The sequence below is a fragment of the Erigeron canadensis genome, chromosome 6 (genome assembly GCF_010389155.1).
Source record: "Erigeron canadensis isolate Cc75 chromosome 6, C_canadensis_v1, whole genome shotgun sequence".
NCBI lineage: Eukaryota > Viridiplantae > Streptophyta > Magnoliopsida > Asterales > Asteraceae > Erigeron > Erigeron canadensis.
The window spans coordinates 18,318,446-18,334,933 of record NC_057766.1 but is presented as its reverse complement, the minus strand read 5'-3'; the positions used below and the strand labels follow the sequence as shown (position 1 = coordinate 18,334,933).

The 16,488-nt window shown below is 36.3% G+C and overlaps 1 protein-coding gene across 1 annotated transcript; it reads right to left on the bottom strand.

Annotated features, from left to right (window-relative positions):
- Positions 1–14,816: 14,816 nt before the first annotated feature.
- Positions 14,817–16,488, bottom strand: LOC122605498 (UDP-glycosyltransferase 75C1-like). The gene has a single exon (XM_043778452.1). The coding sequence runs from the start codon at positions 16,242–16,244 to the stop codon at positions 14,889–14,891; it is 1,356 nt and encodes a 451-aa protein (XP_043634387.1). The 5' UTR covers positions 16,245–16,488; the 3' UTR covers positions 14,817–14,888.

The window sequence follows — 16,488 nt, the reverse complement described above, 5'->3', positions numbered from 1 at the left end:
GGAAAATTTCAACACTTATAAGTAACAAACTTTCATAATTATATAATTAAATTTTGAAATATCATATATGTTATTTTTAATACTTTAAAATATCAAATATGTGATTTTTGAGTAGAAAAATATCATATATATCTAAATACATTATTGAATATTATATATGTCATCATTATTTTTGAAAGATATCTAACATATTATTGAAATATATCAAATATGTTCAAATTAACTAATTAATATGTTCAAATTAACTAATTAAGTCAAACGTAAGTATCATAATATTTTAAAGTTATCATTAAGTTTTAAATCCTCGGATTTATCCTCTCATTTTTAATTCATGGGTTTTTTTCCATCAAATGTCATTGAAATAAATTACTATGCAAATATTGAAGCATCACATATGGTTGAGTCACTTGCAAACAATAATCGCAACAAAATTTTAATAATATACCATGAATTAAGTTGAATAAATGAATTTAAGAATATAAATTAATTTAGTCATGTCGATAACTTAGCATTGAATTAAATTCACGCATGATCAATGTCGTTGGACCAATCAAAATTAAAACTAAATACCACTAATTAGCTAGGGCAAGTAGAGTACAGGGAATCAAGGGAAAGTGTTGAATAAGTTACAAGAATTAATTGAACTAGACATAAACTTAAAACGATTTGATTGATTGATTTTGATTAAAACTACAATTGATCATAAACTTAACAAAATACTTCAATTAAATAAACGGGATCATTCTCATGCTTCAAATTATGCTTTTTTTTATGTAACCTAACTTATATTCGTTGGAAACCACACAGACATGATTCGTTATAATGTTTGGATTGAATGAACTTAAGAACTAAAGTAATCGGTTGTGATGATTCACGATAATGAAAAACCGAGGAATTGACACAACTAGATTTTCAATTCATTAACATAGAATTACAAGTTTATTTGAAATTCTTTCAATAATCCATGATAAACAATAATTTGAAATCAAAAGATGGATGAAATTCATTCAAAGTCATAGACATGTAATCATTCATTCAAATCCAAACAACATTAGATGCAAAACACAATTAAGAATTAAACATCTAATCCAACATTAAAATATGAGAAAGGTTGAACATAAAAGTCTTACATAATTGTTCACATGAGAATAATTAAAAGAGAATTAGCCTATAATCTTCATCATTGATAGCATCATTGATTCTTCAATTAGGGCTTGAATCTCCATGGAATTGTGATTTGATGATGATCTTAGGGTGTTGTGTGTGTTAGAAAACTACCCAGGTATGTGAAAATATGAATTGGTAACTTCCCGGTTCGTGACTAGAATGGATATAAACTAAAAAATAATAAAAACCCTAAAATTCAGAATTCTTGTACAGCTATGGCCGTCCCAGACGGTCACCAGGGCGTCTGAGACTGCCTTCCAGAAATGGCAATTTTCCAGATTTTTGCCTTGACACTTCTTGACTTGATTCTTGACTTTGCTTGACTTGTTTATGATCCATTTAACTTCAATTTGTCACCAAAGACCTGAAACACTTAAACAAACATAAAAAGGCCCTAATCGTCTATTAACATTTACAAAACATGCCCGTTTTCATATCTTAAAGTAGTACGGATTAGGTGTTTATCACATTCCCCAACTTAACTCTTTTTCGTCCCGAAAAAGACATTCATCATGTGACAAGTCAATTTACAATCTCATAATACTTCCTATCACCAAAGAAACACCATATAAGAATTATATCAACTATATATACTTATAAAACTCAACCTTCAAGCAATCTTCAAAGTACACTTGAGCGAAACTAAGTAATGCAACCAAACCACATAATACAACCAACTCACAAGACTTACAACTATCAAAAGATTTACGACTAGCAAATCGAAATATATAAATGTGCAATTAAACCTAATAAACCTCAAGTTTACCACAATACATGCATCACACTCTCACAATGTGCACTCCCCTCGGTTCATATGTTGGGTGAATTAGCAAAAGATGTGCTAATATATGCATATATTAAGCTCACAACTCATTATTGCATACTAAAAGTCATAGGCTAGTACACAAATCGAACCAAGACCTCATAACTCAAACTATTACTTCAGTATTCATACAAGATTGATGGAAATATGGAATGAAACACAGTAATGACTCTCAATTGAGCGATTTACTAGAATGATTTAGGAACATTTCACTTTTGGTTCTTTTGATCAACTTACATGGATAACTGAATTGAATTTCATCTATAACCATATACTTTGACTTTCTCAACTGGATTTTTCAATTTGACTTTGATTTGTTCTTTCTTTCGATTCATCATCATAAACAACACAATTTTGAACTATTAACAGATTTCATGACTAAGTGAGGTGAAATATGGAGTGATTTGTATGATTGCTTATAGTTTTAAGCACATAATCCAAGCTAGAGGTCTCGACACGGTAAGTGCACTAGTTCTAACATAATGTACAATAATGGTTCACACAATATGATAATCACGAGAAATAATGCTACGCTAACAATCTAAATCAATCGTCGACGAGGCGTTTTTCTCTCATAAAATTGAAAGATATAACGGATAAATAAGTGTGATACATGCATTGGGACTCACAATTGGCATATTACCTTCAATTGTACATTTCTATGGTTTTACTTGCTAGCAACTCTATCAAGCGGCTCATAAGTCAGTCATATCATGTAATCTAGCCTACACTACCTATCCCCACTTGCATGTACTCATCCAATCATAAGAAAATCTCATTTTACAAACATATATAACTAATATAACTCGAACATTTTGTCTCTTTGATTCAATTCCATACTACAAGAAAGTAAATCAACATCTAAACTAGAAACATAAATGAAATTAACTAGAAATTAAATCTACCTACGAATTGAAACTGCAAAAATATAAAACAAACACAGAAAAAAACATAGTCACACAAGAGAAAAAGAAAAATGGATAGAAAGTACCAATCACTGGCGTGGACCCTGAGGTGGTCCAAAGATGGACTCCATCAAACTCCGATACAAAGACTGGCCATCAAATGAATCATGAGCAGCAGTAGAAGAAGAAGCTGCAGAAGATGATACTGGGGATCACTCGGACCAATCTCCATCCGACCCACACAAGACTGCTGTGGTAACCACTCAGAATCGTGGCTCTAAGGATAAGCTGGATGTTTCTCCTCCTCATAATCTCCTATGGTCTGAAAGTTATAAACTGGAGGAGTCTTAATAAAAGGAAGTCCTGCAGTGTGATCCTCATGATGACGAACGACTTCAGTATATTGGAATCTTCTCCTGATCTCCAACTCATGAGCATATGCCATTGCCCGCTCATAATCTCTCTGCTCTTGTCGCCTAACTCTTGCTTCTTCAGCTTGTTGAGCAGCCAAATCCCACATATTCCTCTCAAAAGAAGTCCATCGATGATAATCACTAGGCCGCTTAATCCCAACACTCGGCCTATTTCCTCCTATTCCTGCATCTAACACACCACCACATATCCTTAGTGGTTCTTCCTCATTCCCCACATTATCACCACTAAGCTCACCATGCTCGTCAACATCCACAGGCCCCACAAGCTCCAATTCAGCCTCAACCTCCTCCACAGTTAACTCATCCTTAGGAGCTATCAAACGCCCCATTGATTTCAAATCCTTTAGAATCCTACATTGTGGTCTATCATCCAAAGCCCACTCAGTTCCATTCAACAATTTCTTCATGGTAACCACAACTTGATTAACCGGAATTGTGGGTGAGTCAATTGTAGCGGCTTTATGACTCAAGATTAGGCGAGTAATAAGCCTAGGATAAGGAATGATCAATTTAACCTTCTTGTTGCGGCCCTCCCAAATGTTTGTCATGATAATATGTCTAAGTGACAAATTCAACTTTCCCGTTACCAAAGCATACAACACTACAACTTCTTATAACCTTATTGAACCTTTGTCACTACTTCTTGGACAAATATTCCAACTAATAATGCTCATGATCTAACGGGGTAACGGTTTCAACCTAGCACGGCTCAAATTCTTGTTTACATTCAAAGCATCTCGAGGATAGGTGAACAACTCGGTTATCATCTCTACCAAGTTCATATTTGGAGCTACCCCATTTGATACATCATCAGACACAAAATCAAATGACTTTTTCAACTTAGGACCTAAATCAAACTTCATTATTTTATCCAAAGTTTCAAAAGACATTGTGACATCTTTACCATCCACCTTACCGACTAACTTGGTGGTCTCGGGAGGTTTCTTACCATCAATCTTTTTCAACGTACCAAACCATTCCATAATACCTTCTAAATTCACTTCGGGATCATCATTATTATTCCACACTAAGACATTTTTCCAACCAATATTTTCAAAAGCCTCAATAAACCCAAAACCCCTAAAATCTTTCAACAAAACTTTCCTTTCACCCAACAATTGTTTTTTCATATTTTCGGCCGTACCCATTTTATCTCTAAACAAGTCACACTGCCATTTATAAGGTAAAGAAGATAAGGGCTTACTACACGGCCATTCGGGCTTTTCTTCTTGTTGTTGAACTTCCGTTGCTTGTTCTTGAACTGTGTCATCTTCTTCATCATAATTAACCATCTTTCTTTTCCTTTTTTGTTGAGGTTGATTTGAAGAAGTGGGCTCGGTTGATTTGGCTAGAGTTTTCATCAACTTTCTTCCTGTTTTTGTCATCCTGTTAAAACAAATAACCAAAAAGTTACAAACTTTAATAATGATTAATAATTAAAACAAGAACAAGAAAAATTAATAAAAATTCGGTTCTTGACTCACTTAAATTGAAAAATCTAGGCCGAAATTGAGAAAACAAAGACAAGGGTTTTGTAGCTCTCGAAAAATTATGCACTTTTGACTTAAGAATTGTTGAATTTGGTTAAGAATTGAAAAAGATATGATGATTTGAAGTTCTAGGGTTTATGGAAAAAATTGGGGAAGAAAAGAATTTGAGAGGGAGAAAGACACGATCGGTTCTGTTTTTAGTGGCTGCAAAAGTTTTTTCAATTTTTAAAATAATTAAATACCAATTAAATAACTAACTAATAAATAATAATAATGAAAAAGAAAGAAAGATTAAATTAAATCAGTTGACCCGGTCAAACATCCAGATGACCCGACCCGCGTGTTGAATACTACCCGACCGGCATCTTAAATGCTCAGCCAAACGCCCCATCGTCACAGACCCCCATCAGAACCCTACCACCGTCTGAGGGCCGTAAAACAAAAGACAGAACCGTCTGGTAGCCGTCCAACGTTTCAGAGAGATTGGTGACACCGTCTAAGACGCCCGGGCGCCGTCTGACACGCTGCCATTTTCCTGCTACCCGTCTGGCACGCCATCTGCCACCGTCCGAGACGGTGGCTTGGATCTTGTTGTTTTGAGTTTTGGCGTTTAGTAGCCGTAAGACAGTGGAGAGGACCGTCTATGTGTCGTGCGACTTTTTTTTTTTTTTTTTTTAAGTACAGCCACATGAACTTTAAATATTCTTAACCAACAACTTTGTAATTAACAAACCATAAATTTGTAATTAACTTTAAACTTGATTTAACAAAAATTGCAATTATATAAAATTTGAACTCCCTTACCCAACTTAAAGGTACGTTGTCCTCAATGTATACTTCGATTAGAGATAAGTTACTTAGCTCGACAAATTGTAAAAACAATCTCATTTTTCACCCAAACCTACCTTCCCCAACTTAATTCTCAAGCATAGGTGCCTAGAATTATCCAACTTGTGTAACTATGCGATAAAATACTAAAAACAACTAAATAAAAATGCACGAAAGTGAAAACATACCGAAAATGACGATAGAAAACAAATAAACAACGGGTTGCCTCCCGTTTAGCGCTAAGTTTATTGTCCTCAGCCCGACATTACCTCAAACGATTTAAACAACCTCATAAGATGGTGGACTTGAAATGAAGTTCACCATTTCCTTTGTCACTCCATTGATGTCGGTGCATCCAAATACGGCTTCAAACGATGTCCGTTGACCATTTGCTTCATGCCATCTTTTGGATCTTCAATTTCAACTTCACCAAACTTTCCAACTCTTATAATCACATACGGACCCATCCATTTGCTTTTGAGCTTTCCGGAAAAAAATTTGAGCCTTGAATTGTAAAGCCAAACCTTTTGGCCAACTTCAAACACCTTTTTCTTCAACTTTGCATCATGAACCGCCTTCATCCTGTCTTTATAAGTAGATGCGCATTCATATGCTTCATTCCTCACTTCTTCCAATTCACATAGTTGCAACTTTCTTTCTTTTCCTGCACTCTCAAAATCCATGTTAACGGCCTTAACGGCCCACAAAGCCCTATGTGCAAGTTCAATTGGAAGATGACAAACCTTCCCATAAACCAACCGATATGGTGTGGTTCCAATAGGTGTTTTAAAAGCGGTACGGTAGGCCCATAAAGCATCATTGAGTTTGATAGACCAATCTTTTCTATCGGGCTTAACCGTCTTTTGCAAAATTTCTTTAATTTGCCTATTGGAAACCTCAACTTGACCACTCGTTTGTGGGTGGTAAGGAGTAGCAATTCGGTGGTTTACGCCATACCGTTTGAGAAGTTTGCCAAACTGAAAATTTTTAAAATGAGACCCCCCATCACTTATGATGACACGAGGAATTCCAAATCTTGAGAAAATATTGTTTTGCACAAACTTACAAACAACGGTATGGTCATTGGTTCTAGTGGCTATGGCTTCTACCCATTTGGAAACATAGTCTACAGCCACTAAAATGTAGTAATTGCCAAAGGAATTAGGGAAGGGACCCATGAAATCAATGCCCCAAACAACTAAAATTGGTTGCATGGGCATTTCGTTTCTTTGGTAATACTATCTAATTGTTGACACCTAACACACTTTTTGACAAATTCAGCAGCATCTTTAAAAATGCTAGGCCAAAACAAACCACACATAAGAACCTTATAACCTGTCTTTTGGCCGCTGAAATGACCTCCACATGCAAATGAATGCATTGCGTCAACACCTCTTGAATTTCTTCTTCCAGAACACATCTCCTCACCAATTGATCCGGGCCAACTTTGAACAAATCCGGCTCATCCCAAATGTATTGCTTTGCTTGTACCAAGAATTGTTGCTTCTTTCTCTTAGGCCAAAGTTCCGGTATCTTACCTGCGGACAAAAAATTCACAAAATTTGCATACCAAGGCACAATTGAAACAGTTAGTAAATTTTCATCCGGAAACGTCTCGTTGATCTCCTTAGTTGGTTCACCATATGTGACTTGAATTCTTGACAAGTGATCCGCCACCACGTTCTCACTTCCTTTCTTGTCTCTGATTTCCAAATCAAACTCTTGTAGTAGCAACACCCATCGAATTAGCCTTGGCTTTGTATCTTTCTTTTCCATCAAATGGTTGACCGCGCTATGATCTGTGTACACTATAACCTTGCTACCACAAATGTAAGAACGAAACTTGTCAAGTGCATAAACAACCGCAAGCAATTCTTTTTCGGTGGTTGTATAATTCAGTTGGGCATCCGATAAAGTTTTGCTTGCATAATAGATCACAACGAGTTTCTTGTCTACCCGTTATCCCAAAGCAGCCCCAATTGCAAAGTCACTTGCATCACACATAATTTCAAAAGGCATGGACCAATTAGGTGATTGCAAAATGGGGGCTTCAACCAATTTCTCTTTTAAAGTTTCGAAAGCTTTTAAACACTCTTCATCAAAAACAAAAGGTACATCCTTTAGTAACAAATTACACAAAGGTTTTGTAATAACACTAAATCCCTTGATGAACCTTCTATAAAACCCGGCGTGTCCAAGAAAAGAACGGACACCTTTGACATTGGTTGGAGGGGTAAAGTAGAAATGACTTTGATTTTGGCTCGGTCAACTTCCATGCCTTTCTTTGAAATCACATGACCCAAAACCGTCCCCTCTTGAACCATGAAGTGGCTCTTTTCCCAACTTAAAACCAAATTTGTCTCAACACATCTTTTCAAAACTTTTGTAAGCTCATCAAGACAATTATCAAAGGTTTGGCCAAAAATTGAAAAATCATCCATAAAGATTTCTAATGAGTCACCGACCATATCTGAAAAGATACTCATCATGCACCTTTGAAAGGTGGCTGGAGCATTACATAACCCGAATGGCATTCGCCTAAAGGCAAAAGTCCCATATGGTAAATGTGGTCTTGTGTTGGTCATCGGGATGAATAGCAATCTGATTATAACCTGAATAACCATCTAGAAAACAATAAAACTTCTGACCTGCAAGTTTTTCGATGATTTGATCAATGAATGGTAATGGGAAATGATCTTTTGAAGTAGCGGTGTTCAATTTCCGGTAGTCGATGCACACTCTCCACCCCGTGATGGGTCGGGTTGCAATTTGCTCACCACTATCTCCTTTCACCACTTGAATTCCAGCTTTCTTAGGTACCGTTTGTGTTGGACTTACCCATGTACTATCCGAAATTGGGTAGATAATTCCAGCATCCAACCATTCTTCACAACTTCACGCATATGAGGATTCAACCTTCTTTGAGCATCACGTGAAGGTTTTGCTTCAGAATCGGTGATTATCTTATGCATCACAATTGATGGACTAATGTCTTTCAAGTCGGCAATTGTTCACCCAATGGCCACCTTGTATTCCTTGAGCACTTTTAACAATGCCTTTTCTTGAATTTCTTCCAAATTGTATGCAATAATCACCGGCAAAGTTTGTTCTTCTCCCAAAAATACATATTTCAAATGAGATGGGAGCTCTTTCAATTCAACTTGTGGTGGACTTTCAATGGAAGGTTTGAGATGAGTGTCAATGTGATCCGGTAGACTTTCAACCAAATGAGTCCATGGTAGTCTACCTTCTTGAATTGCCATGATCTCCCAATCCTTTTCTTCCTTCTTCAATGTTTCACTATGCTCCACAATCAACCTGTCAACCAAAGCACAAGACTCCCGTGTGTCTTCCTCACTTTCATGAGAAATGCACTCGTCAATGACGTCCACCATAAAGCATTCGTCACTAACTATGGGTTAGGAACACTAGCAAAAATATTTAATCTAATCTTACAGTTGCCAAAGGTCATTTCAACCGTACCCCTTCTAAAATCGATTAATGCATTAGCGGTGGCCAAAAATGGCCTACCCATGATGAAATTTGGTTGCCTAACATTACCGCTTGGTGCAAAATCAAGAACCGAAAAGTCTACGGGGTAATAGAAGTCCTCCACCTTCACTATGACATCTTGGACAATTCCTCTTGGAAGTTTAAGGGACAAATCAGCCATCACCAAGGTGGTGTCGACTTTTTCCAATGGTCCAAAGTCATATTGTTCATACAACATACCCGGTAGGATACTCACACCCACCCCCATATCCAAAAGTGCCTTATTCATTTTAAAATCACCAACTTGAATTGTAATTAAAGGCGCTCCCGGATTTGGAGTTTAGGTGGGAGTATACCCATCACAACGGCACTAACTTCCTCATTCAAAACAATCTTCTTTGGAAGTTTATGATTCCGTTTTTGGGTACACAATTCCTTAAGATATTTAGCATAAGCCGGAACTTGTTTAATAATGTCAATAAGAGGTATATTGATTTTCACTTGTTTAAAAATTTCCCACATTTCTTCCTCATGGGGACCTCTTTTCCTAAGTGTAGGCCTAAGTTTTGGATCAATCAAAGCCAAAGGAAAAGGAATGGTATTACCCTCCATATCCTTTTCTTGTTTTTCAGAAAATTTACCATTAGACCTATTGTTTTCTACCTCTTTAAATGACACTTTCTTATTTGATTTAGGTAGAATAAGTTCCGGTTCATGCTCACTATCTTGGTCATCATCAACATCCTCCACCACACCATCAACAAGTGATGATGGAGGTTCAACTTTATTATCATAAATCCTACCACTACAAAGAGTACTTACATTGTTTATCTCCACATTCTTGACATTCTTTGAACTGCCACTTTGATGTTGTGGATTGATCTTCGTCTCACTTGGTAGCTTTCCCGGATTCTTCCTCGATTCTGACACATCCTCCGGCAATTGACCTACTTGCTTTTGCAAACTCTCAACCATCTTATCCCGAATCTCATTCTTCCTATCCATCTCTTTCAAGTACTCCATAATCTCCTCGGTTGATACTTCATTGCTTCCCGAAGGTCCACCTTGGTTATTACCTTGTTGATAGTTCCTTGGATAGCCTCTATTGAATCCTCCCTGATTTTGACCACCTTGGTAATTCCCTTGGTTGTAATTTCGGCCTTGGAATGGTTGAAATGGTGCTTCACTGTTTTGGTTGTTTCCTTGAAAGTTCGGGTTGAGTTGATTTGAAGAATTTCCATACCGAAGGTTTGGATGGTTTCTCATTCCCGGATGATAAGTGTTGGACTTCATATCAAATGGTCTCTTTTCCCCATACACTTGATTCACTTCTTCAACCTGTTCCGGTATCAATGGACATTGCAGAGCCGTATGTCCAAGTTCATCACAACTTTCACAAATTGGGTATTCTTGAGAAACATGAGCAACACCCTGATTTTCAGCTTTCCCCAACTTAGCAAATTTCCGTTCCAAAGCTTCAAGTCGATCTTTGGTGGCTTGATCACTTGTAGATGATGAAGAAGCTATTGGATGCCTTGCTCCTATTTGATTGAGCTTGTCTTTTCGAGTTCACGCTCATTTTCTCTAAAAATTCCCAATCAACATCTTCCGGATTAGTCAAGAAAGTTCCATTACTAATTGAGTTCATATCTCTTTTCTCTTCTGGTAATAAACCATCATAGAAAGCCGTGATCAATTCCCATCTAGCAATCCCATGGTGTGGACATGTTCTCAACAACTCATTAAACCTCTTGAAAGCTTCATGAAAAGTTTCACTCGATTGTTGTTGAAAAGTTCTTATTGAAGTTCTTGCATCACTAGTCTTTTGCATCGTATAATACTCATCCAAGAATTGTTGTTGCATCGTATAACACCGGTGGTACTATAGGCGAGGCGTTAACGGCTATGACGGGTCGGAAATGACTATCAACTCCTTGTGGCGGAGGTTGATAGTTCATGTTTGGCATGGCACGGTTATGTGGATGGTAAATTGGGTGATTTCCACGATGGTTTTGGCGGGGTGGTGGTGGACCATGAGGAATTTTTGGTCCTTAGTTGACATATTGAGGTTGGTTATATTGAGAATATTGAATGTTTTGTGGTTGCACATAATCATCTCCATCATATCCATCATATCCATCATCATGATTATCAAACCTCCCATCATTCCAATTATCAACCCTTTCATACACCGACTCCGTATACCGTGATCCCTCTCCAACAAAGGTTGGTGTTCCAGTTCGGTGAGGAGTTGTGAATCCGCTTCTCACGGATCGGGGTGGATGTTGCTGTTGAGGTTGGTTTTAGGGTTGGACATTTTGTTCAAGGTTAGATTCTTGTTGGGTTCCGGTTGGTTGAATAATTGGTGGTATATTTCCGGGATTACTCATGTTTGTACGATGAAATGCTCGTTTCTCCTAGCTGTTTTCTCAATTTCCAGATCAAACAACAAAGGTGATTTCTTCTTTGAATACCTCGTATGCATAAACAACCTGTAACCTACACAAATAACACACCTAGCGTAATTCGGAAATACAAAAATGCAAAGAAAATAAACAAACTACTAACAAAACTACACTAATTCTTTTTGTATTTTCTGAAAATTTTAACAAATTGAAAGCAACTTTAACACTTTGCACACTGAGTTCCCGACAGCGGCGCCAAAATTTGATCAATGTCGTTGCACCGATCAAAATTAAAACTAAATACCACTAATTAGCTAGGGCAAGTAGAGTATCGTATCCACAGGGAATCAAGGGAAAGTGTTGAATAAGTTACAAGAATTAATTGAACTAGACATAAACTTAAAACGATTTGATTGATTGATTTTGATTAAAACTACAATTGATCATAAACTTAACAAAATACTTCAATTAAATAAACGGGATCATTCTCATGCTTTAAATTATGCTTTCTTCTATGTAACCTAACTTATATTCGTTGGAAACCACATAGACATGATTCGTTATAATGTTTGGATTGAATGAACTTAAGAACTAAAGTAATCGGTTGTGATGATTCACAATAATGAAAAACCGAGGAATTGACACAACTAGATTTTCAATTCATTAACATAGAATTACAAGTTTATGAGAGATGCTTTCAATAATCCATGATAAACAATAATTTGAAATCAAAAGATGGATGAAATTCATTTAAAGTCATAGACATGTAATCATTCATTCAAATCCAAACAACATTAGATGCAAAACACAATTAAGAATTAAACATCTAATCCAACATGAATATGAGAAAGGCTGAACATAAAAGTTTTACATAATTGTTCACATGAGAATGATTAAAAGAGAATTAGCCTATAATCTTCATCATTGATAGCATCATTGATTCTTCAATTAGGGCTTGAATCTCTATGGAATTGTGATTTGATGATGATCTTGGGGTGTTGTGTGTGTTAGAAAACTGCCCAGGTATGTGAAAATATGAATTGGTAACTTCCCGGTTCGTGACTAGAATGGATATAAACTAAAAAATAATAAAAACCCTAAAATTTGGAATTCTTGTACAGCTATGCCCGTCCCAGACGGTCACCAGGGCGTCTGAGACTGCCCTCCAGAAATGACAATTTTCTAGATTTTTGCCTTGACACTTCTTGACTTGATTCTTGACTTTGCTTGACTTGTTTATGATTCATTTAACTTCAATTTGTCACCAAATACCTAAAACACTTAAACAAACATAAAAACGCCCTAATCGTCTATTAACATTCACAAAACATGCCCGTTTTCATATCTTAAAGTAGTACGGATTAGGCGTTTATCAACGCAGTTCAATGAAACATGAATTAGAATATAAAATCAAGAGAAAAGACGAGTTTAGAGTGAATTTCATTTTTCTTTTTAATTGATATATGATATTTTGTTACTTAACAACATCTTATTTATATATTTTATGTTTGACCTAGAATTTTAAACATCTCGTGGGTTGTGTTATTAATAAATCTTGTTATGTATGTGAGATTTTCATTTGAAAAATTAAAATTTATGTGAAAACTAAAAAACTGACCAAAACAGAGTGTGATCTAAATATAACATATTTTGTTTTAATTGTGTTTTTTATTGTGTTATTTAAAAACATATTGTGTTATGTTTTAATTCACATTGTGTTTTTGATATCGTGTGAAAATCAAAAAAATTTTCAAACATATTGTGATATGAACTTAACACAATGTGTTTTATCACAATGTGTTTTTTTTAAAAAAAAAAATTTTAAAAACATTGTGTTAAATTCGAATTTTATCTAGTTTTCAAATTTTTATAAAAATTTTAGTTTCAAATGATCATATTCCATGTATGATATGATTTCAAATAACCACAACCCATGTATGATATAATATCTGATAACTTCGTTTTTCCGTCAGATTAATTATTCGTTTGAGAAAATATCTTTGGCCTGAATTTCTGTTGTAAAATATGTTGGAGAAAGACAATGATGAAATGGATTTCCACCTAGACCGCCACATCGGCAAAATATTGCTAACTTATTGCCAAACTGCTTTTTAGTTTGCTTAATATTGAAATTTAATCTTTTTCTTTGCTTACAATCGATTATTATCTTTATTAATGCTTAAGCTTATCCTTTCATTGCGAATAATAAGTCTAACTATCTCTTTTGGCAATTTGTTCAAGATATATTAATATTTGGGTATGGGTATTCTAGGTTGACCCAAATTCGTATTTTTAAACCAAAAAGTCAAACGATAAACTACTCGTAATTTACTACTCAAACAACACACCGAATTTAGACCATCTCAAGTGGTATTCCCGATACATCTAAGCATAGCAGCCACCATATTAAACGAAGTCACTGAAGTTGTTTTGCCTCTAACCTAATATATTAAACTCAAATTGTCCATGCCGCATTAAAATTCATAGAATAAAAAGATATTATTTACATACATACACATATCCCGAAAATGAAAAATAAAAAAAGTTGGCACACGAAAATTGTATGCCTTCAATATGCTCCCTAGTAATTTGATTGAACATACTGGTAGGAATTCCCAAGTTCCAGTTGTAGTACTGGTGTGCATACTATGTGGTCTAACCTTATGATTGACGTACCGGCCATTAAAGATAGTCTTATAATACATTTTGGTTTTTTAAAAGTCAGTTCCATTTGGTTCACAGGTTAAATCAAAGAGTGCAGACCCCGACAATAACAGCCTTCATTTAGCCCAAATTCTAGACATACAATTTTGCTTTTATGATTTTTCGCTTTAAGGTAACTTGTGTGAATGGTTGTACTCAGTCAGTAGCGCATTACCAGATATGATATATCGCATAACAAAATTGCATCTATAAGACATGAAATGATGAATATGAAATGATGTATGTACACTAGCTCGTATATGATCACTAGTCAAGTCCATACCTAGGGATATCACAAGCAAGTACATACCCTGGACTCAATAGACTTCCCCACAAGACCCGTGGAGGTAAACGTAACCAGACATTTACAATTCTAGATTAATTAGTAGGCATGGGTACATCTAAGGAGTTGTAGCTTAGTAGCTTACTATCTAATTTATTTTTCAACTAAAGGATTAGTAGGCAGGGGGTTATTATTCAAGGAGTTGTAGCTTGCAATATAACTTTGTTTTAAGTAAAGGATTAGCAGGCAGGGGCACAATCAGGGAGTTGTAGCTTACAAGATAAAGTTATTGTAATCAAAGAGGCTTTCAAGATATAGGTGCAATATTATACACATATAGAGAAAGTACAACATAGTTTCAAGCATTGTCCAGGAAAGCTTGAAGGTTAATGGTGGACGATCCACCATTGTCGAGAGCTTTCCTTCCCAAGTTACTCCATTTCTCGCCATTTCTCTTCATCTCTTCATTTCCCATCACCATTTCGACACTCCTCGTAATCTCCTTCCCTTCCAACACTCCATCTCCTTCCCTCACTCTCACCTTAACCCCTGTTTTCCACACGTCTTGAATCATCTTTGCATCGTTTCCTTGATCCGACCATTGTGGAAACACGACTGTAGGAACCGCAGCCACCAATGACTCCAACGTAGAATTCCACCCACCGTGCATCACGAAACACCCAATTGCTTGGTGGCTCAATACCACCACTTGAGAACACCATCCCACTATCATCCCTTGTTTCTCCAATTCATCTATCTTGCTCAATCTTCGTGCCTTTTCATCATCTCTTATTACCCATAAAAACGGTCGCCCAATTTCCAGTAACCCATTGGCTATCTCCTCTAGTTGGTCCATGGAAAAAGTCGCTATTGTTCCAAAAGAAACGAACACAACAGACGACTTCGGTTTTGTGTTTAACCATTCCATGTATTCACCCTCTGGCTTGTCAAAGAAATCCATTCCCATGGAAATTTTCGATGTGTTTTCTCCATCCAAATATTCAATTGGGATTAACGGTCCAATTGGATGGAACTCCAATTTCTTAGTTGCTCTGATGGACTCAAATTCTAGTTCATCAAAACTATTAACAAGTATTGTTGGACCTATTTCGAGTACATCAATATGATCTTTCAATATTGGTACTAGAAACTCGTGTTCCTTTGGGTTCGACGACAACAAAAAGGACGGCATATCATTGATGGTCAGGGTTGGCAATCCAGGTAACTCTATGGGAAACGTCGGGTTGTCATTGTTGCTAGATATCAAACTTTGATATTCTTTAAAAGAGTAGTAGTAAAGATCCAAAACTGTAGCTGATTGGCACCACAAGAGAGCAGATTTGATACCGTGGGCATAAGCTACACGTGCTGCCCACGGTATCACAGTTGTATAGACCACATAGTCAAATGGTTGACTTTGTGATGTTGCATAGATGATATCTGCAACGGCACGAGTACCATTTGTTTCAAAATCTAATATGAATTTTTGCAAAGGAGTAGTTGGTTGTTTCCCGTTGTCATGACCATCAGAGAATGGAGCGAATGTTAGGCCATGAGGGATTGTTTCTTTGTCGACGCGTTGAACGACGGCAAGACTGGTGCAGAAGGTGACATGGGCACCCATGTTGATGAGGCGGTTGGCGAACCGGAGGGCTGGGTTTATGTGGCCTTGCCCGGAATAGGCAACAATCAGGATTTTCCGATGGCTTGTCATGAGGAATTACGGAGATTAAGAATGATCGTATCATATACGCAACAAGCAACACATATTTCTATTAGTATCTACAATGAAGACAACTTGACTTTTTGGCTGTGCTAACTTACGCATGGCATATAAACCCAAATGAGACGGTATTTCAAAATCAGTATTTAAGTGGACTATAATTTATTTTGTTTTTAGATAACACTACATCTACATGATCAATTAATTTGTCCGTGTATATATTTGTGATACTTAG